This window comes from Haemorhous mexicanus, chromosome 4 (assembly GCF_027477595.1).
Source record: "Haemorhous mexicanus isolate bHaeMex1 chromosome 4, bHaeMex1.pri, whole genome shotgun sequence".
Taxonomy (NCBI): Eukaryota; Metazoa; Chordata; class Aves; order Passeriformes; family Fringillidae; genus Haemorhous; species Haemorhous mexicanus.
Window position 1 is genome coordinate 48,675,002 of NC_082344.1, and position 21,126 is coordinate 48,696,127.

Sequence of the window (21,126 nt, forward strand, 5' to 3'; positions counted from 1 at the left end):
AATTTACAGCCAAAATAAAACTTGGCTTTTCCTAGTATCAATTAGAACATCTGGATTTTCAAGCAGTAAAGTTACAGTGTAGAAAGTATGTAAAAGACAAAATTTCCTGAATAATAAATCAGGTATATATTGAAAGAGAAAGAGAACAAGAGAACAACAAAGCCTTGTTCTAATTGACTAATAAAAACATTTACATTTTTCGTAAGGATTAATGGATTAAGCTGCTCTATCATTAAGGGAAAAAACTGCTGTTTATGACCTAGTGTTAGACAACAGTAAATGGCTTTATCTGGTATTCTCAGAGGGTAAAGCTGTATGTAGTAATGGATTTAAGAGATATATATACATAAGTTTCTTATTTAATTTTATTAGCACACAAAATGTAAAAAGTTTTGGTACACATGTATCTGTGTAACCTTTTACAACCAGCATTTCTATTCCAGTATTGCATGGGCTTACCTTTTTTTTTTTCCCAAGAAAAGAGAAAGTACTCTGTGACAACTGAAAGTATAGTGAGATAATCTTCCTAAAACTGTGCTTGAATGGAGTAATGGATTCCTAATGGCAAAGTGATGATATGTGAACACCAATCAATATGAATTATTGAATATCAATATGAATCAATGTGCATTAGCTGAGTAAAACCAAAGTGCTTAGAAGCCATAACCATACACTGGGCTCCAGGCGATCTTCTCTCTGTATCATATTACTTCTTTGGGAGACAGCACTCAGCAAATCAAAAGGCAATGTAATTTCTTGTTGTGTTCAATAGAAAATGTAGAAATGCTGTGTCATACTCTAGATTTATTTTGTGGCATAAAAGAGAATTACTGAAGTATAACAGCTCAGAATTTTAAGATAAATAAGGAAGTTTTGGCAGCAGAGGGGAACACTGAGTTTACCTTTGAGCTTTGTCTACATAATCTTTACATTTTATGCTGCATTTGTTGAATAAAATGCCATGTCATGAGTTAAACAGTCTGAAAGAATTAGTTTAGAACATGAATTAGTTTCAGATAGACAAAATCAAAATTAGAACTTGGCTACATGCACATCATTAATAATTTGGTTTTTTAAAAAAAGGATATTTGTTCTTGAAGTATAGACCAATGAAGTAGTAGTATAAAGCAAAAAACATTACCTATGGTACAACAAAAACATACAGTAAAATGGACTGAGCAGAAATTTTTGCAATACAAATAATGTAATTTTCCAAAAGAAAGAGTTGTGAGAACATATACATGCTTAATGTTTTATTTTACTTCCAGTAAAGGAGGTTCAGCATCTGGAAATCTAAAAAAGGAAAACTGACCACCCAGTTGTCAGTGCAGCATTGCTCAGTTCTAAGGTTCAGGCTTTAGTTTTCCAAACTATTTGTCCTGAATCTCCAGTGCTACTCTGTACACATTTACTAAGAAACTAAAAATGGACTGCATTTTTTACCATAAAGTGATTTTTTCCTTCTTGATTTCAAGGTTTTGGAGAGCAGAGGTAGGAAAGATTTAAAAGATGCGGAATCAGAAATCCACAAAAATTCAAAACCCATGATCAGGTTGAAAGCTGAAAAATGTAAAGCAGGTCTAATAAAATTTGGAAGAAATAAATCTTTTCTTTCTAGCTTAATGTTACTGAAATATAGATAGCATCTGAAAGTTCAGAAGAGCAGAAGCAGTAGTATTGGTAGGCGTAGATGCTTTAGAAAAAAAACTGACCAACATCATGCATCATACATAAAACAACTGAAAATGAGGACAAAGCATACAGTGGATTTCAAAAACTATTCTATATTGTATAGTATTCACTAGTGCATGCTGTCATTTAGAAGATTGTGTCAATTTATGACTTTGGGACTGAACTGGGGACCTGCATACTCCACCTGGGTCTACTGCTTCACAGCCAAATCTCTGCAGCCTGAATCTGCAACAGCTTGACTCCTCTTGTCACTGACATGAACAAAAAATTACAACATATGTGAGCTAAAAGGCTATACTTGTAAGCTTGGTGCAACAAGAAAATAACTGGAGAGCAAGTTATTCTGATTTTTAGGATTTATGTCCTTCAATTTCTTCTAAATGATTGAAAATTAGCTTTAGTCTCACAGTTAAGGATTGTTAAATTTTATACATTATTTTCCAATCTCCTATTTCTTTTTGTTTCTCAATCTCCTATTTATTTACATTTATGAAGTATTATCCATATACCACAAAACATAAATGTCACAAAAGTAATCCTGAATGTTTCTTCAGACAAGAAATATAACCTTTATTTATCTGAAGTGTAACAATAATTGTGTATCAAGTTATGAGAAGTCCTTATTTTTCAAGCAAAAAATATTGTCCCTTTTGCTGGAAAAACAGAAAGGGAACCTCTTCACTTGTGCCCCTGAGAATGCTGTTTTTCTTCAGATTAGTTCAATGATCCAGATAATAAATGAATAATAAAATCACTACTGAGCATGATATTTTTAATTAGGGAATATATTACAACTCCTACATTATAGTCTCAGGCAGCAAATAAAATGCTCTGGATTTCTGCCTAGAATACTATTATCATTTGAAAACACTTTCTAGTAGATTCTAGAAGGACAGGAGGGTTAATTTTCCAAACAAAAGACGATGCTAAGCCTTTTTGACTAGGTAATATCCTACAAATCTATTTTTTAATCTCTTTGTACAGCTAAAATTCTTCTGAAAAAGTCAGGAAGAAGTTGATCCTCTCAAAAAATTCAATCAAAGTCAAGCCATGACTATCATTTGGATACTATACATATGCATCTCACAAAGGTGCTGCAGCACATACATGCAATTCATTTTGGCATGCCCACACTGCCTTCAGAAAGGAAGTCTATCTCTTCCACAAAACCTAGGTCAAAATAAAAAGTAAGAAAATTAATCTCTGCATGTACATACTAAAAACTCTGTAGCCCATCTGAAAATGTGTTTATGGCACTTGCAAACATTGCTTCATTTTGTTAATGATTTAGTCATAGACTTTGAGACTACTCCATTTTTCCAGATATTTAATGTCTTAAGAAACAATTGGATTATCCCCAACGTCACAGGTTTATTTCACCCATTTACCTTATTTACATTAAACTGGTAACATAAATTAGACTAAAGCATAATTTATGGCTGCCTTAGGCATATCATCTTGAAAGGCATTCAATCTCAACCTATAAACATCAAAAGACTGACAATTCATCTCTTTCCTGGTAAATTTACTCCAGCAGTTAATCATGCTCCCTTTTATACATTTGTTTGCCTGATGGGGATGTGCACATGCCCTGTGCACCTATTATTATTTCCTTCTCCACTACAATGAAGTCCTTTAATATGCTGAAGTTGCCCTGCATTTATCAAGTCTCATTTGTTTGTCTGTTAAATTAAACAGGCTGAGCTTATTCAGATTTTCACTGGGGGGAGGGGGGGGTATTTTTGATGATGTTACTGTTTCAAGATACTCATGCAGGCACTAGAAGCGATGTTTGTTTATTTATGACTACAAGAACAGCTGCAGCAGATCAGACAAATAAGGGATTATTGTAAGAAGAAACTTGAAGACACCATATAAAGACAGGATAAGTATTTCCCTAAATATTATTATACTGGATGGATATTTCCATCTATTTCCATTTCTGGAGAATACATGTCCTCTCTTTTATTCAGTTACTGCCTATGAGAGGATTTTCATGCTTAAAGGTTTTAAGAGCCTTTGCTAAAGGACCTCATTAGTATTTTAAATGGGCAGGAGATCTTTGAGAGCTGCCTAGAGTTGCCTTACCCAGCACTGTGCCCCTCCAGACAAACAGACCTTGAGCAGCAATCCTTCCCATGCTGAGGCTCTCCTCCAATCCACCCGGCCTTCCGGCACTCTCCTGCAAATGTGGGACCTTGTACAGCAAGCAGTGTCTTCTCTCCTGCACCACCACAGCATCATCTAACCTATGTGTGGGGCTGCTTGGGCTGGGGAAGCATTTCAAGTGAAGATAATTTCTCTTGAAATACATAGGAGGTGAAAACACTGTGATAAATTACAATGGAATAAAAAATGAACTTGCACATGGTTAGAAACACTTATGTAGGTTACTAATGATACTGCTGTCACCACACACTATGGCTATTACAAAGCTGCTCAAAAACTTTTGTAGAATATTCCAGCACAATTATTTGAACAAGGGTGCATTACAATGCTTAAATGATCTTTTTACATGTGAATAAAGACTTAGAGCTAGCTAGATTATTTGGTTCCAGCGTGGTTAAAATATAATTATTTCACTCACAGAAAGATTCCTATTGTGTTTCCCATAACTATGTGACGCATTCTCAATGCCCTATTGTGGCATCTGCATGCAGAGCACTTCTAAACAGTAATTATTGGTACAATTCTCACACACAGCCTGTACGTGTATCACAAGCATGGGTGGATTCACTTGCTGAAGCAGAGCTCTTGTTTTTCTTGCTGGAAACTGAGGGTGGAAAAGGAAACATAAAATCTCTTTTTGGTCTATTACAGACTGCAAAAAAGGAAAGCATATTTTTGATTACATGGCTGCAAAAGCTGTAATACTGCCCCTTATTTTGATAGCTAGCCTACATTTTCATACATCCACTACAACTACTTACGAGGTGTAAAATATATGCCTGGGCCTGATCTTCTGAGTTGAAGCTGAGCTGAAGCTTAGTCTTCTGAGAAAGCAAATGCTTCATGGGACTCAAGCCAAATGAAATGCAGCAACAGGAACTTCCTTTCTTTACAGATATCATAAGGGAAACTAACATGGCCTGAGATCTCACTGTCTTTTCAGCAGAGCTAGTTTTACAATGTAGAAGGGAAGTGTCTCCTAGCACTGGCAGCTGAAGAAACACTAGCACTGCAGCACAGAGAGAGATGGCTGCAGCAGAGCCAGAACTGCCCTCCAACACCTCCCCTGGAGCATGGGTCAGTCTGTCCCTGGCATGCTGCAGAGCAGGAGGTAGGCTGGTAACCAAGCCTCCTGCCTCTTCAGGAAGACACTGGCTGAGAAAAGATTAAATCAAAATATGCTCACTGTGATTCTTGGCTATAGCAGTTACCAAAAACTGAGGTGCCCTTGCCCATTATTTTCAAGACCTTTGAATCTTGATGACTACTGTCTTTGTTGTTTCCCTCTCAGCTACAAAATGCCCATTGTCACATACACACACAGTGCTGCAGTAATTCCACCCACACACTGCCCTGGTACTATGAGCTGGTTGAACTGCTGCTGCCATCAGTGAGGCAGTACACAAGAAAGCCTCTAGACAGCAACAAGGTTCATGAGCATAAATCTGGTACCAATCTCACTGATCATAACATAGGAAAATGTTTCCCACCTGTTTCTATGACTATTTCTTCTATTAAAAACATATCACAGTACAGGGCACAACTTTTTCAGTCTTGAAAATCTCAGCAACTATTTCCTCTTTTTACTGAAATTAATGAGTGTTCAGATGAGAGCCCAAGAGTCTATAACTACAATAGCACACCTCTTACAGCACTATTGGCAAAAAGCTTTAAAACTTGAAATAAGAGTAAGTGAAAAATACAGTCCTATAAAAGCTGTACACACATATGGCTGTATAAGTAGATATAGACACTTTTTAATACATACACTACTTAGAAGAGGACTGAGCTATTATACTTAAAGGAAAGCAGAATTCAAGGAGAACAATGACTTTGTTTCAGCTAATATAGTACCTTAAATCATCAGACTGCCCAGCAAAAATCTTTTGGATTTAGGGAAGTTTTTCAGCAAATTACTGAAGAGCCAAAAAGCTAAATCAGAAGAGATAAGGTAAAAAAAAAAAAAAATGGAAAATAAAAACAAGCAGAATCAAAAGCCTGTAGTATATGCTTTGTCCTCTTTATCCATATCAACTGTGAGCTATTGAAGATAAGTATTTTCCCACTTATGTATGTGGAAAACAGAAGATGGTATTCCCTTTCATTGTGCAGATAAAACACAATTCTTTTTAGAGAAGAAACGAAAAATCTTTCCCAGAAGCAAATTTTAAATTTCTTAAAAACATGATGCAATATATCAATTTTACCATCAATTTCTGTACCAAAGAAACGTCAGTGGTGGAGGGACTTAGGCAGAAAGCAGACAAGGCAGTCCCTGACTCAGGGGTGCATCTCTTTACTGTAACCTCTTCACAGCTGAGGCATGGTTCACTTGATGATTTCTTCAGATGAGTCTGCCTATCTCATACTGCTTCTTCAGGAAGTGACACAGGTGTGTGTACACATAACCCACAGATAAAAGAACTGGAGGAAGACCTACAACAGGCATCTCATGGATATGACTGGTCATGTGTGCTCCCAGCCCAGAGTACCAACTGCATCCTGGGCTGCATCAGGAGCAGCATGGCCAGCAGGGCCTTTACTCCCCTCTCAAGAGACCCCACCTGGAGCACTGCATCCAGATCTGCATCTTTTGGCACAGGAAGGACACAGACATGTTGGAGCAAGTCATGGAAATTATCAAAGGGCTGGAGCACCTCTCCGATGAGGACAGGCTGAGACAGCTGGGTTTGTTCAGCCTGGAGAAGAGAAGGCTCTGGAAAAGCCTTATTGTCATCTTTCAGTATTTAAAGGGGGCTTATAAGAAGGATGGATGAGTGATAAAGATTCAGATTAGGTATGAGGAAAAAGTCTTTTACAAAGAGGATGGTGAAACATTGGGACAGATTGTCCAGAGAGGTGGTAGTTGCCCCATCCCTGGAAACAGTCAAGGTCAGTTTCAATGGGGCCCAGAACAGCTTAGTCCAGTTGAAGACATTCTTGCTCTTTGCAAAGGGGTTGGACTAGATTACTTTAAAAGGGCTCTTTAAAATCTGAACCATTCTTTGATATGGTATTTTGTCACCAACTTTTTTTTTTTTCACTGACATTTTGCTGCATTAATAATTATTTGGCCTAGCTAGTGACAACCATTCAAAACAACTGTTCACAAAAGTTTAGAGACCAATGCCCTTTATAAAACTGTAATTTCCCTGTATTCATTATGTTCTAAATCACATCTAAAATCAGGTTTGCTGTATTTCTTTACAGGAGTCAATGGGTAACTATACTATCATCCATAAATCATATCCTTCCATGTGACTTAAAAGGACAAGTTATTTTCTTTCTGAGGTTGACAGTCAAAATGGATGGCTAGGAAATAACACTTTTTGTAATTTACCCTCATGAATGTGATCATGAACATATCCTTTTCTACCTGCCTATGTGCATATAATAAATCTAATCAGAGCACATTCAAAGCACAAGGTGTAACAAAGAGTGCCAAGTGAAAATGGGTTCCTATTAGCACCATGAAACACAAAAGTAGACCTGGAGCTCATAAAAGACATTAAAAAAAAAGGCTAAATTCCATGGATTGTTTTGTCCTTGATACAGCCTTGACAAAATTGTTGCCATTTGGTCAGAATCAGAAACATCCATTTAGTCATGATGCAGGATAGTGTTCCCAAAAGTACTGAGATAGCTTTACTGACATCTCAGTAATTTGCTTTCCATTGTGCCCTTAGCCACTTAAAATGCTACAGGCTATCAGTACTGATGCTGCAAAATGTAAACATGGGAAATGGGCCCACCTCCTAACCTCTCAGGAGGCAGTCAATGGACATTGGCCAAGCTGACATTTACATTTCCAGATCATCAACATCCCCCTATCCCCAGACAAACAGCCTGGTGAGAAAAATGCTGTAACACTAGGACAGAAAGCACGGAATGTTGAGTAGACGGCTGTTTCTCAATAACCTGTACTTCCCTTGGAAAAGTCTGCCTGTAGCCAATAACCACCAACAAGCAGACCCATATCCTACAGAGTAATGCACCTGGGCCTACATTCCAGAATAAGCAAACAAAAGAATTCAAGATCTCACAGGTTAGAAAGAAAAATCTAGCCTCTAATGTATGCCAACTGCATCCCTCAATGCATATTTTTAGGTGTATACTGATTGACTTGTCTCAGTGTTTAAAATTAGGCTGCCTTTAGGCAGCCAAGTCTCTTTCAAGAACTACTGATGATGATATTATTAACCTTTGGTATTGAAATTTTGTTAGTAGCACCTGATTTATCCCAGTAAACAGCACTACTATTTCATCCTTAGCCCTGGACTGTGAAAGTTTACAGCTTTGAGGTTTTCATTTGTTTTGTCTTTTCATAAGGCACCAATAGAAGCAATCTACCCATCAAACTGATATGGATACAGACTGTTGCATTAGGGGTGCATTACAATTTTACCTTTCTTTTAAAAGGTATGGTTTTAAAAGTAGATTTTTAAAACATTAGTTATTTTAACCGGTTATAGATTCAAATAGAACAAATTGAGCAGACAAATAATTATTCCTTCTTCTGTCTTCAACTCTCTTGAAAGGTCACAGAACATATTTTTTTTCAATAAAAAGCTGGGATTGTATCTGCCATTAAAATTTATTTGTGATATAACTTGTACTGATATAAGGATTAGTTTTAATCAGATGTAATAATTACAAAGACATCCATATTAATCTTAGTTCATTGGATATAGGCAGGCCTTGGCTCCCCATGAGCTAAAGAACTGAATCCTGTGTATTCTGGCTGAGGCAGTTCAGGAGGTCAATAAGCAGGATTTCTTTGTCATTTAGAAATATACATTTCCTTCTCTTTGTTCGATTCACATTGTTGTAACTGCTTCTGAGCAGGTGTTTAGAACACAAACCTTACAGACACTAAAATAAGGAGATGTTTGGTTCGTGAAATGTGTGGTCTGGTTGGCTTGCAGCTGACAAGGCATTTTACAGGAACACACCAGACTTTTTACAAGTTTCCAACAGCAGTAAACTTTATTCCTGCTGACAGCAAGAAGCAATTGCTGTGTTCAGAATAAAACTTACTGGTTTAAAAGTTTAACTCTATTTTCTTGTTTCATGTTTTATGCTCTAAGGTTACATTTAAATCTTTTTCAGATAATCATTTTGTAAAAAAAATTCTTTGTATGTTACTGGGGTAAAAATACGTGTGAGTGAGCACCAAATCATTGCAAGGTAAGGGGAAGTGGGGTTTATTTGAACTGGAAATAAGTATTTTATTTCCCCATTTAGAAAACAGTATTTTCATAGTGAGGCTTTCAAAATTTATTTTCAGTTTATAAGATCAGAAGAAAAAAAAATTAAGGCAAATATTAAAAGCAAGAAATAAAACTGCTATCATAACCATCTGCAGCAAGCAGGCACTTTGTGTATTGTGATACAAACATCTGCCCTCATGATGGCATGAGGGGCACATTCTTGGGAATTCTTGGTTCTTGATTATTGGGCCACATTTTGGAATAATATCAGTGGTGGCAACTCAGCATACACAAGTCTGGAAAATATCCTACACAGAATGGGCACCTAACACACAATTACAACCGTTCTGCTTTGTGAGGGATGATCCAACTCAAGATGCTCCAGCTCCAGCTGCCACTGCCAGCATCACTGCTAAGTCAGCTGTATTTTATTTTGGGTTTTGTTTGAAAGTGTTTGGATCCCCTAAAATTAAAATTTATGGCAATTTATTTCTGCTAGAAAAACTGCACAGTCAATCTGTGCAACTGGCTGGCAGTCAAACATGGCTGAGAGAAGAGCACAAAACTGTGTCAAACTGACTTTGGTAGGACAATGGAAGGCACCTCCATTTTGCTCACATGGTGCTACTGGCTTCTTCCAGTAGATTGGCATCTAGTTATCTCTCCTGTTTCCCTCTTCATGCTACTGGTTTATCTGGGAGGAGTCACAAGACGCATTAAGTGCTTATCAATGCAACAGGATATTTTGACATTGTCATCAATTACTAAAGAAATACACAATTTAAAATATAAATTAGTCCATGCTCAAAGACGCCTTGTCAACTGCAAGTAAACCATAAAACATTTTGCATACCAATTCCATGGTAACATTCCACTGGGATAGCAATTTCATCTGCTTTCATAGGTTCTGAGATTTTTCTGGCCCAATCACCTCCTCTGCACCTGAGTAAGTAGTTAGATTTTTCTAGCACCTCAACAAATAAATTTCACTCTTTTTTTTTCCACATGCTTCAAATGTTGCATATGCCACAGACACATTACTTACTAAATAGTAATATTAGCACAGAACACAAGGTTCTGTTTTGAATTAAAAATTTCAAAATACAGTAATAATATGTGAATTGTTAAGATATGTCCATGAGGTATCAGCATCAGCAACATTTCAGAGAGCTACACAGCCCTTTTGATTTAGCGTGTCAGCACCTCAGCACTCCGCCACTGTGCTGTCATTTGTTATTGCACCCCTCAGCCATCCCTTTCACCTTCAAATCTTTACATTCTACTTGGCTGTTCTAAAACTGCATTGGCAAGCTCTGCATGTCTGTTACAAAATAACAGCATTGTAGTCTGATGCAGCAGTGTACACCCAAAACCAAAATAAATTTTACTCAATATAATCTATAACTCTTGACGTATCAAGTGATAGGCTTCAGCACAGCTCCCCTAGTGCTCCCTCTCTGCTCGGCTCATCATGCTGCAATTTTCTGCCTACTAGGTACATTCATTGATTGATCAAGGCTTGCAAAAGTCTGAGTTCAATAGGATAGACAGGACCTCAGCAAAGGCTGTTTTATGCCTGTCAGCAGTATGATGGAAATTCTATCATGAGACACCGAGACTACTTGCAATCTCATAATTTCATTAAGCAATAGTGCAAGTGGTCTCGCTAGACTGAGTAGATGACATATTTGCATGAACAGTGAATGTTATCTACCTCATCTAAAATAATACTGAACAAAACAGGGAGGTTAACCAGAGAGAGGTCTCTTCTGAACAAACAGATCATTTTCCAGTCACATACTCACTTGCACCTAGTGGGCTGGGGGAGAAATGAAAAAAGGTATGAGATCAATTCTAAAAAAAGTAACTCACTCTCCTGAAAACAAGATATACTTACAGAAATTACAATGTCACTGCCAGTACTGGGGAAACAGCACACTTGAAGTAACTTGTTAGTCTCTGAAGAATTATATTCCTCTGCCAGCTTTTTCAGGAAAATCTAATAAAACATTGATGAAGTAGAAGAATAATTTTCTCTGCATGAAGATTAAGTGGGAAGATGAGTCTATACAATGGACAGTTTTTGCATTCATCCCACATCTGCTCAGGAACTGCAGGAATCATTGGGAAATGGCACATAGAGTATTTCTAACCTGATGGGTATCTGAAATAGTAGATGTCAACTCGAGTCCTACAGAAAGTGACAGTCAATACCAGCTTGTTGCCAGCTATTTCTGCAACCATCTGTAAAGCTTGACACAGCTAGAACTAGAGTTGTGCTAGGACTTGATCCTATTGTTTCAGAAGAAATAAAAGGGAAGACAATTATTACCAAGCTGTATCAAAATGTATAATTACACACAAGCTTGTGTGCTGGCACTTGTCAGAACCTTCAGAGGGAACTGAGGTTCTGACAAAGAGTATTAGAGTTTAGGAATAAGGGTAAATGCACTAGGAACTCTGTAAACTGGAGTAACTCAGCTGAGTGATTTCTACAGAGTTATTTACCCTCTGTTGGTGATGACTCAAGCTAAAAAAAAAACACAGATGGATCTTGATCCAAATTTTTGTGTGGTTTTTTTTTTTGTTTGTTTGTTTTGCTTTGTGGTTTTTGGGGGGGAAGTTTTAGGTTTTTTTGGGTTTTGGGGGCTTTTTTTGCCTGAATTGTTCTGAACTTCTGAGAGGATTAAGATTTTGTGTCATTTTGTAAGAATAGATTCTTACAGGGAGTGTCTCCTAGTTTGTACTTATTCAGAGATAATTCTCAAACTATTTATAGGAATAATTGATGCCATGAGTTTCAGCTTTAAGGCTAAGTAATCTTCTTGGAAAAACTTCCAGTCTGTTTGTAATGTATTTTGAAATTCTCTCTGCTATTTATTGAGGCATAGATTATTCAACTTCCTTCCTCACACATATATTATGTGGTGAATGGGATTTACAACAGCCAGCCTGCTCAGCAGGGAGACTCCTGAATTAGCCAAGACAAATTACCAAAAAAAAAAAAAAAAAAGTAAATAAAGCACAGACTGAATCCTTATGTACCTCCTGAAGCCTTAGAACCTTGTCAGAATTTTCTGTATGGAATTCAATTCACATCCTTAAAAGTTCCAGAGGACTGGGATGACCAAGTAATCACTTTTAATACAGAAAACTGGCTTATCTTTCCTTCAGAACAGAAACAATCCCTCCAAGTAGAGTTAGAGTCTCTTTTTATTGTTTAAGATATATGTAATTAAAGCTCAAAAAAAAAATTACATTAAAAGGAAGACACAGGCATCTCTGTGAAAACCATTGGGGTCACTCTTGTGTGCTAAACTCAGGTTTGCAAAGAAATCACCTTTGAGCACCCTCACTGGGGACCCCAGGAGAATTCAGTATTCCTGGGGGATGGATATCAATGGCACTAAAGCAGGATAAATCATAAAATACTCCTCTTAGTCCAGATGGTAAACATGCAAGCAAATATCTGCCGAAGCAGCATGACCAGGGAAAACTGAAGTGCTCCGTGTCTTGTGCATGAAGTGGGGTCTCCGTGGATTCTGTTGCACTGTAAGCACCTTCCCCGCAGCAGCTCCTAAGAGAAATAATAAATGTTCCTGGCAAATAGGACTTGGAACTCTCATAGTGAACCTAGTAATAGCTTCACTACTTTCAAAGCTACCTACAACCAAACCAAGTTTTTTGCTCAAGCCTCAAGTGTAATCAGGAAAGACAGAGTGGAGAGGGGGCTGCCCAGCCCTGACCCCTCAGCACAGAGCAGGCGGGCTGGACGTGTGGCAGCTAAGCACCTTTCTGGGTTCAGGTTTAACACCTTTTCCAGTGTAAGGCTTTAAACTGAAATTGACTTAAGACCCAGATTCTGAGGCTTAATTCAACTAGCTCTCTTCCCCTTTATTAGAGGTAGCTTGTGAAGTTTTAGACTGCCTTTCATTCTTTGTCATCTGTTGATCTATGTTCAGAAATTTACTAGCTTATAAAGGTAGCAAAGGTTCTATTGATTCTTTACTTCTAGTTTTGTTTCACATATGCTAGAAATTTGTTAAATGGAAGCCTAAGTTGAGCAAACATGAAACCTTCCTCAACACAGCTCATTTACTTGTCTTCACTTAAAAGGCAGAGCTTTACAGAGTGCTTTGTGCATGTGGATTAGATTTAACTAGAAATAATAAACTTCAGTAATACTAATTAACTTCATTTGGAAAGAATGCTTTCTGTAATTTCAGTGATTTACATCATTACTTTCTCAATTACAGGTCCCAGCATACCTGGGCAATTGCACTGCTTGTGTTCAACAGGAAGCGAGGAAGTTTTGCCCCTTTCTTGAATCCCACTCAGCTAGTGAACAATTTTGTGTAGAAGATGACCTACACAACTGAGAAGCTGAAGTATTATCAATCCTCACCTTGAAGAGGGAAAATAACAAAAATGCCCTTGTGGATCTGATCCAACAGTTTGTACTCTCCACCCTGACAATGGTACAAAGAACAATACATTTAGAAAGCACAAAATTAATTCTGCTTTCAATTTATGTGCTACCATTAAATGTACACTATTACCTTAATACAAACTGGAAGGCATGTGATTTTTCAGTAGAGGCAGCCTCTGCTTACTAACATAATTTGTTCAAGAGTTGTAGGAGAAGGAAGGTAGAACCTATAAATTCCAGACCATGCTGCCCACATGAACTCAATAAAACTGCTGAAACAGAGATATATGGCTGAAGGCCAGATTTTTATGGCTGAGGCTTTCTACTGCTTATGGCACCAATTTTTAGGCATATCACTGATGTGCTTCTGCTGATGTGATTCAACAAAGTACTGCTAATTTTAAATTGCAGAAAAAGATACTCTGTCCTCGTTTATTACTTTTCAACTGCAAATACACAGTTTATATCACACAATCCTCCTTATTGTGTTGGCTAGAGGTATAAGAAGGCAGGTACAGTAAGAATACTTTTTTTTATTAAAGTTGCTGAACACCAGAAGCTTGCTTTGACTTACTCAGTACCTCTGTAAATCTGGCCTTGTGTGATTAGCTGCAGTAATACTGCTGAGAATAAAGCCTCACATTTTGTGTCTCTCACTGCTGTGGCTTAGCCAACAGTCATTCCTTCCTGTGACAAGGAACAAAACCCAGTGCTCGTGGATAGCAACCTCACAATATCTTTCTTCACAAAGAAGGGTTTTGTTGTGGATCAAAGAGTTAACCTGTAATATCTAAGAATTAGCAACGGATCAGATGGCTTAGTAGATAAATGTGTCTTCCTTCTTGGACTAAGTAATTCTGGCTTTACAATGCATTATACATGGCTGCAGTCAAAAGTACAACAGGGCGTTAAGAACATTGCTGTAAGCTCTTTAAATGTACAAAGTGTTTCAAAATAAAGGAAATAGTACAGCTTCTAAGCCGTGTTCTCCAGGCTTTCTTTGAAGGAGAGAAGAAAATGACAGTACTTTCCCTATGGGGAACTTCCATGTCAAAGTAAGAAAAGCGTCTATTCGTAACCCAGAGTACCTTTTGTATTATTACTATTTGAATCCTTATCTTTGTCTTTTGGAATGCTGTATCTTTAGAGGACATTGAACAACTATGTTAGATATGGACTTACAAAATTTATATAAAATACCACAAGGTGAAGTGATTTCACAGGAAATGTCTCTTGTAACATTTTTGCCATAACACTTTAAGTAAAGCAATCTTACTCCTGGCCTTATCAGGAAGATAGAAAAACAGTATCAACCTCCAAAAGGTTAAGGAACGTAGCACAAAAGCATGACTGGGACTCACAAATGTGTCTTCACATCACAGATTTATCTTTGAAAGGCTCTAGCATGAGTTATACATTGTCTTCAAATATTACATTCAGACCTATAGAAACAACCCAACTTACAGTAGAATCACACAGTAACTTTTTCAGTTCAGGAAGAAAGAAATGTATTGCTAACCTTTAGGTAAATCTCTTTCATCTATTTTTTTTAAGTGCAAAATACATTGGCAGAGGAAAAACAATCTTTTTGCCAAAACCATGAGAAACAGGAAGACAAAGTTGTTTTTTCCCTTTACCCAAACATTCAGATTTTGATGTACTTTCCTTGTAAAGAGTGTTGAGCTTAGCAAAGCTGTAATGTACAATGTCAAAAAAACTCGGTCACAGATTATATGGATTCTCTACAGTGAGAGTACAGGAATGATTTCTAAAGTGTATAGTGAGAGCACTGCCATTGTCTTGACCTTTTTTTTATGTCTGCTGAACAACTATATTTTATGCATAGAATTCTCTCCAGTTTCCTGAACTACGTCTAGTCTTTATACATATTGAGAGATGGAGAGGAAATCCCACAATAGGAACATAGAGAAAAGAAATTTGCATGTATATTACTTTAAAACCATTTCAGCTTGACCTTCCAGGAAGAATGGTTTAAAGGATGAATGCTTTGACTGTGAATGCAAAGGTTAATTGTCCTTATTGAGTATTGCTGAAAGAACCCTAGTAAACCATGAAGGTTTCTTGAAGGAAGGTACTAAAGAAGGATAGGAGAGAGAAGGTTTTGCATTAAAAGGAAAAATCCCTTAATATCCACATTAATATAACCATGTCCAAAGCAGAAGATTTTAATAAATGAAACAGACTTTCATAAGAGGCTGTTGAATGTTATAGAGTACTACACTTTCCATTATGGAGTGACTGACTTTAAACAGAAATAAAACCACCTACCTAAACTCAGCAAAAGTCCTCCCACACCACACCAAGCACATTAACTTCTCTGGCTTCTTCTTTTAAAACATAAATAAATAAAAAAATTACAGAATTCCTCAGGATATTAGTTCTCCTGTTAACTTAAATACTGAGGTGATTTACATGTTTAAGACCATAAAAGTACCCCTTGCCTAAATTTTTATGGTTTCCTTGTTTGAATTTCTTTATCAGATATTTTACAAATTACATAAATTACATTGGAAGACTATTGTCACAAAAACCTCTTCCCTGACCAGTTTCATGCTACGTCAGTAGTTTTATATCGCCAGGAAATGTAAAACTGCAAACAGACTACAAATAGTCTCTCATGAGCCAAATAAAAAAAATCAGCTAATATTTACAGATGATTCAGAAACAGTGTTTAATTCTTTTGCATATTAAAAGTGGCAAATTCAAGACACTTAAGCACACTATTAATCAAACATTTTGGGATTGTAATGACGAATTCTCACTGAACCAGTGCCTTCAAGTAATAAATGGCTTCCAGGATGTTTTTTAATCCATCATATTAATAATTTCACTGTTTTCATACATTCAATTACAAACCGACTTTCTTCCAGAGAAGCATCAGTCGTTTACACACTACAAGGAATACTTACTCCCTCTAAGACTATACAAATTGTGGTTGCTAAACAAACATAAGAGGAACAGTCATGATACACATTAGAGGAATTATATGTCAAATGAACAAGCAAATGTGAAGGACAAAATCTGTAATAATCCATCCAATGTTAATGCAAATCACAAGTCAACAGGATCCAGCAAACACAAATGCCTCCTAACTCTTCCTTGCAAATGATGCTCAATTTCAAGCAATTAGACACCTCAACATAGTTTTTAAATACACTAAATGCAAAACAATTTAATTCATCATCTTTTATAAATATATACAAACTACAGAGTCCTATAAAATTCATAATACTCATACAACCACACAGTTTAATGTATGTTCAAAATGTAAGTAAATACTTGCGCACACATTAGGTAACAGAAAGCCCTTCACAACACTAAACCCAAGACGACAATGCAACCATGACAGAATTATTTAGTTTGTTTACTACTCCTTTAAAACAAAAACCCCACAGGCTTGTGAGTTAAAAAGTCAGAGGGAAGTTCTTGTATGCATCTGAGAGAGATGAGACAGATCAAAGGAAAACCAGAACAGCTCAAAACCTCTGGAAGAGCACTCTCTGTTTTCCATACTGATTACTTTCTTCAGGGATTTATGCACAGACTAGTAAGGGAAAGCACACCCATCTTCATCAGCAGGTGTTGCACACATGATACTTGTTGAGCTTTTCACAAAATCACTTATCAAAATGTCTATTATCAACACAATTCAGAATTCACTATAATCAGTGCAATAAATACCAGAAATTTTGAATGATTTGAGGTGTACAGAAGCTTTATATATAACATAGTGGATGTTTTCAGTGCCATTATTACTATTTTCTTTAGAGACATGATATTTGTTTTCTATTAGTAGAGAAGTTGTCAGTATTTTTTTATGCTTACTGGCATATATTTGTCATAGTGGAGAAAATCCAGTATTAAGGAAGAGAGTGTCCAGCCTGTTTCCAAAATTCTTCTGCTAGTTCTGCAAGTTCTGCTGCGACAAGCTGCTACCATATTTGACATTCTTGACATGAGCCCTCCACGCAATGTGGTGTGGGATAGAGTACCCTCGGCATCTCAGGACCTCTATCTGCCTCTATCTGTGTGCCCTGACTGCCTCTTTGACCTGCCAAGGAGTTGTGTCGGCCCCGGAGAAAACGAGTGGAGCACTTCACCCCTCCTGAAACTACCCAGAAGCTGATGAAAGCTTTCAAGACTTGGAGCAGTATGGCAGACGTTCTTTACTGTGCCAAATTGCAGCAAGGTCACCAGCTGGGAACTTCCTAGACCCCCAAGAGCTTGGCCCCGCATCTTGTACTTCTGCCGCTGGCAGAGTGGCTGGACGGCTCGCACTGAGAGAAAAGCCCAGGAGAGGAAAGCCCAGGAGGGGAAAGCCCAGCTCGCCGGAGGGAGGTGTAGAGCCCCGGCTCGGCACGCCCATCGCTGCTGGCGGGGAGCAGCTCCGGCGGCGCGGGGGTGGCGGCCGGGCCCGCACCACCCCCTGCCGGCCGCAGGGGCCGCCTCCCGCTCCGGCCGCGTCCTGCCGGCGCCTGGGATCTCTCCCAGCGGCCGCACATCAATAAAACACCCGCGAAAGCCAGGAAGTGCATCCTGCCACAGCGGCTGGTCCCAGAGAGCTGCCCAGACCCTAACAGAAATGCCTCCTTTGGAGGCTCCTCTCATCATTATGAGCAGAAGAGTGCCGATGCTTACTTCTCAGCTGCTTCCTTGCTCAAAGTCGCTCAGCCTGTACACGCTGCAACACGAGTCCGAATTGCAGCGCAGATAACTACGGGATAACTGGAAACCCCCTGCTCTTCAGCCTAGGCTGGATCCCCCTACTCACAGCGGGACCTGCCTCAGGCTTTACGGACAATTCATGCGAAGTGCTGCCCTCTTGTAGCATAAACATATCTTCTTTAAAGACCCCTTAAAAATAATCCGGTACAATAAAACTTTGGCACCCTTAATCGGAACACTCGTCTTTTGCCTATCACGCAGCTGTGAATTTCACAGGATTCACAGCCGTCTCCTGTGAATCCTGTGAAGGCTGAAGCAGCAGGGAGAGGACTCCCGGGCAGCCCAGGCAAGCAGCGTTCGCGGCGGGGAAGCCCTGGAAGCGCTGGAAGCGCTGTGAGGATCAGGGGTTCCCAAGCAAATCGTTTTATGGGCTTTCCTCTCCTGCGCTTCCGTCACCTCAAATACTCCAACAGCGCTGCAGTCCTGGGGTGCCTTTCCCTGGGGAGATTAGTAGGAGTTAAGAGCAAGACTGGTGGGGGGATGAATATATTTATTCAGTGCTTTCAGATCTGGTTTACAGGAAAAGGAAAGGAGCCCCCAGCAGCACTTCAGCCCTCGCCAGTTTACCTTCCCAGAGGGGAGCTCTTCTCCGCGGCCCCGGGAAAGCCGGTGCCAAGACGGGGTGTCCCGCGGACGGCCGTGCATGAGGCGGCGAAGGAAAACTGCCCCTGCCCCTGTCATCGCTTCTTTAGCGCTACCTCCGCCGCCACCGCGGCGAGGTGTACGTGTGTCCCGCCCCTCCGGCACGGCCGGCGTTTCACTCCGGCTCAGCGGCCCCGCGGAGCTCGCCCTATGCGCCCGCTCCCTTTCTGCTGCCTTCCTGAGCCAGACACCCTCTTTACCGCGTAGAGATTGATAGAGAGATTTAACTTATTAGTATGATGATGAGATGATGATGATTTGAGCCAAATTCCGCTCAGGGCCGGGGGGGTTGGCAGCAGGTGTAGGAAGGCTCTGTCTCCGCAAAGGAGCATGCTCAGCGCTCTCAGGCATGCTCCTTCAGCGGGGAGGGAGCCAGAGCTGGGCCGGGGGGCGCGGGGGGAGCAGAATTCTCCCAGCTCACACCGTCCTAATGCAAAGTTTGATTGTACCAGCGGCTCCCGGGTCGCGGCCCAGCGGCTCGGTATCCCACTGCCGCTGCCTCAGCTTCGCTCGGCTGCGGGAACCGGACGCCGCGCGGGGGTCGAGCCGAGAGGGGGGGGTGGAGGGGTGGGGAAGGGTTTCCCCGTCGCTCCCGGCGGCGAGGGGAGGAGAAAGAGGAAGAAGAGGAGATGCCCAGGCCAGAATGGCTTCAGAGCCAACTTCTACTGGGAAAGGCGCGGGTCAGTTGCCGCTTCCTCCCAGCTGTCCCCGGCACTGCCCCCAGTGCTCATGCAAAGCCGAGAGCACACGGGCAGTACCATCACCACCACTATTATTATTAATACTGCCATGACCATGCTGCGGGCCGCGCCGGCAGAAGGGGAGCCGCGCTCGGCCGGGGCAGCCGCCCTTCCGCGCTTCCCCCGCCGCGGGGCGGCTGCGCCCGGCTCCGCGCCCCCTGCCCGGGCTGCGGGAGCCCCGCGCAGCGCCCCGTGCGGCCCCCGCGGCCGTGAGGGCAGGGGGATCCAACCCCGGCCACAGCCACGGCACCCGGCGGGTCGCCTACCTTGAGCTCCTCCGTGTCCAGGTTAGCTGATCTGTCCATAGAGCGAAACTGAACGGAGCGGACTGGAAACTACGGAAGTTGTGCCAAAAAATGACAAGGAACAAAGCGGGGGGGGGGATAAAAAAGGGGGAGGAGGGGGGAAATCTAGTCTGTTAGTTTCCAGCCTAAACTCAGCCTTGTCCTCCAAACCGTGGCAGCTCCCCTCAGTCTCATTCTCCGCGATCACGCCTCCACCGGTTTAAATAAATAAATAAATAAATAAAATATTTCACTTTTTTTAAAAAATAACTCCCTTAAGGATTAAAGCGACAGGTGATCCTTCCCTGGTGAAAGAGATTCGCGTCCTCTGGCAATGAAAGGAGACAGCAAAAAAAAAAAAAAAATCCACTCAGTTTAAAGATTATTTTTTTTCTTCTGCAATAAGCTCAGAAACCGGCGAATCGCTGTATCCCGAGAAAAAATTCTTCTTCCCTGGACAGCATCATGCAGCAAATTTCAAGCAAATGTGTTCAAACTGAAGAGAACAGTCTATGATAAAAGCCTTTCTCCGTCATGCTACCAGAGTAGTCTGGTAGCTAATTTAGCACCCTGTGAGCGCAAGACATTAGCGATGAACAATTTCGCTGGCAAGATAACAAAATCCCCCAAGTCCTGCATAGGCTCAAAAATTGTTTTGCAGCTAAAGATAGTCTATAGTAATAATAACAGTAATGTATATACACACACACATATATATAATAAAAGAAAGTCTGTACGGTATGGTCTTCTTTGAAGGTTATGCTGGAAGAGTTGGGAGGAAAACAGGAGGTGGATCTCTTGCAGAAGAGAAGGGAGAGAGAGGCAGAGATTTCCCTCTCCGTCCCTGTTTTACTGTCCTTCACCGGCAGGTGACTGACTTCCCTCCTCTCGGCTGGCGCGGGGGGATTTCTCCAGCTCTGGAGCAGCAGCGTTTCCTCCCCGAGCAGCTCCGCTCTCAGCGCCGCCCTCCCCGCTCCCCGCGGCCCCTCCGCCTCCCCCGGCCGCTGCCGCACGATCCCAAGGGCTCCTCTCGCTGGTCCCCGGGGGTTTGAACAGCAGACACAGTGGTCAGTTTAAAAACCAGTACTGCTTTGTATTTGTTTTGTAATTGCTTTGTGTGATATTCATGTATCCTTCCCTATAAAAATGCATATAAATATATATTTTTATCTGCAGGTGTGTCTAAATTAATAAGGTGGTGTGGAACTTCTCAG

At 40.3% G+C, this 21,126-nt stretch overlaps 1 protein-coding gene across 13 annotated transcripts in view; it reads right to left on the reverse strand.

The window, feature by feature from the left end:
• The window catches only part of SGCZ (sarcoglycan zeta), a 455,810-nt gene extending 435,009 nt beyond the window's left edge, over positions 1-20,801 (reverse strand). For 4 of the 13 annotated variants that reach the window (XR_009486248.1, XM_059844755.1, XM_059844754.1 and 1 more), the window contains exon 1: positions 19,895-20,145. Coding sequence is in view for 5 of the 13 variants with exons in the window: in XM_059844753.1 (XP_059700736.1) it covers positions 19,895-19,933 (39 nt within the window). In the remaining 8 variants the exon portion in view is untranslated. Of the gene's footprint in view, positions 1-19,894 lie in introns of all 13 variants that reach the window. The other 9 variants (XM_059844760.1, XM_059844759.1, XM_059844758.1 and 6 more) reach the window with 6 other exon arrangements.
• Between the last annotated feature and the right edge of the window lie 325 nt (positions 20,802-21,126).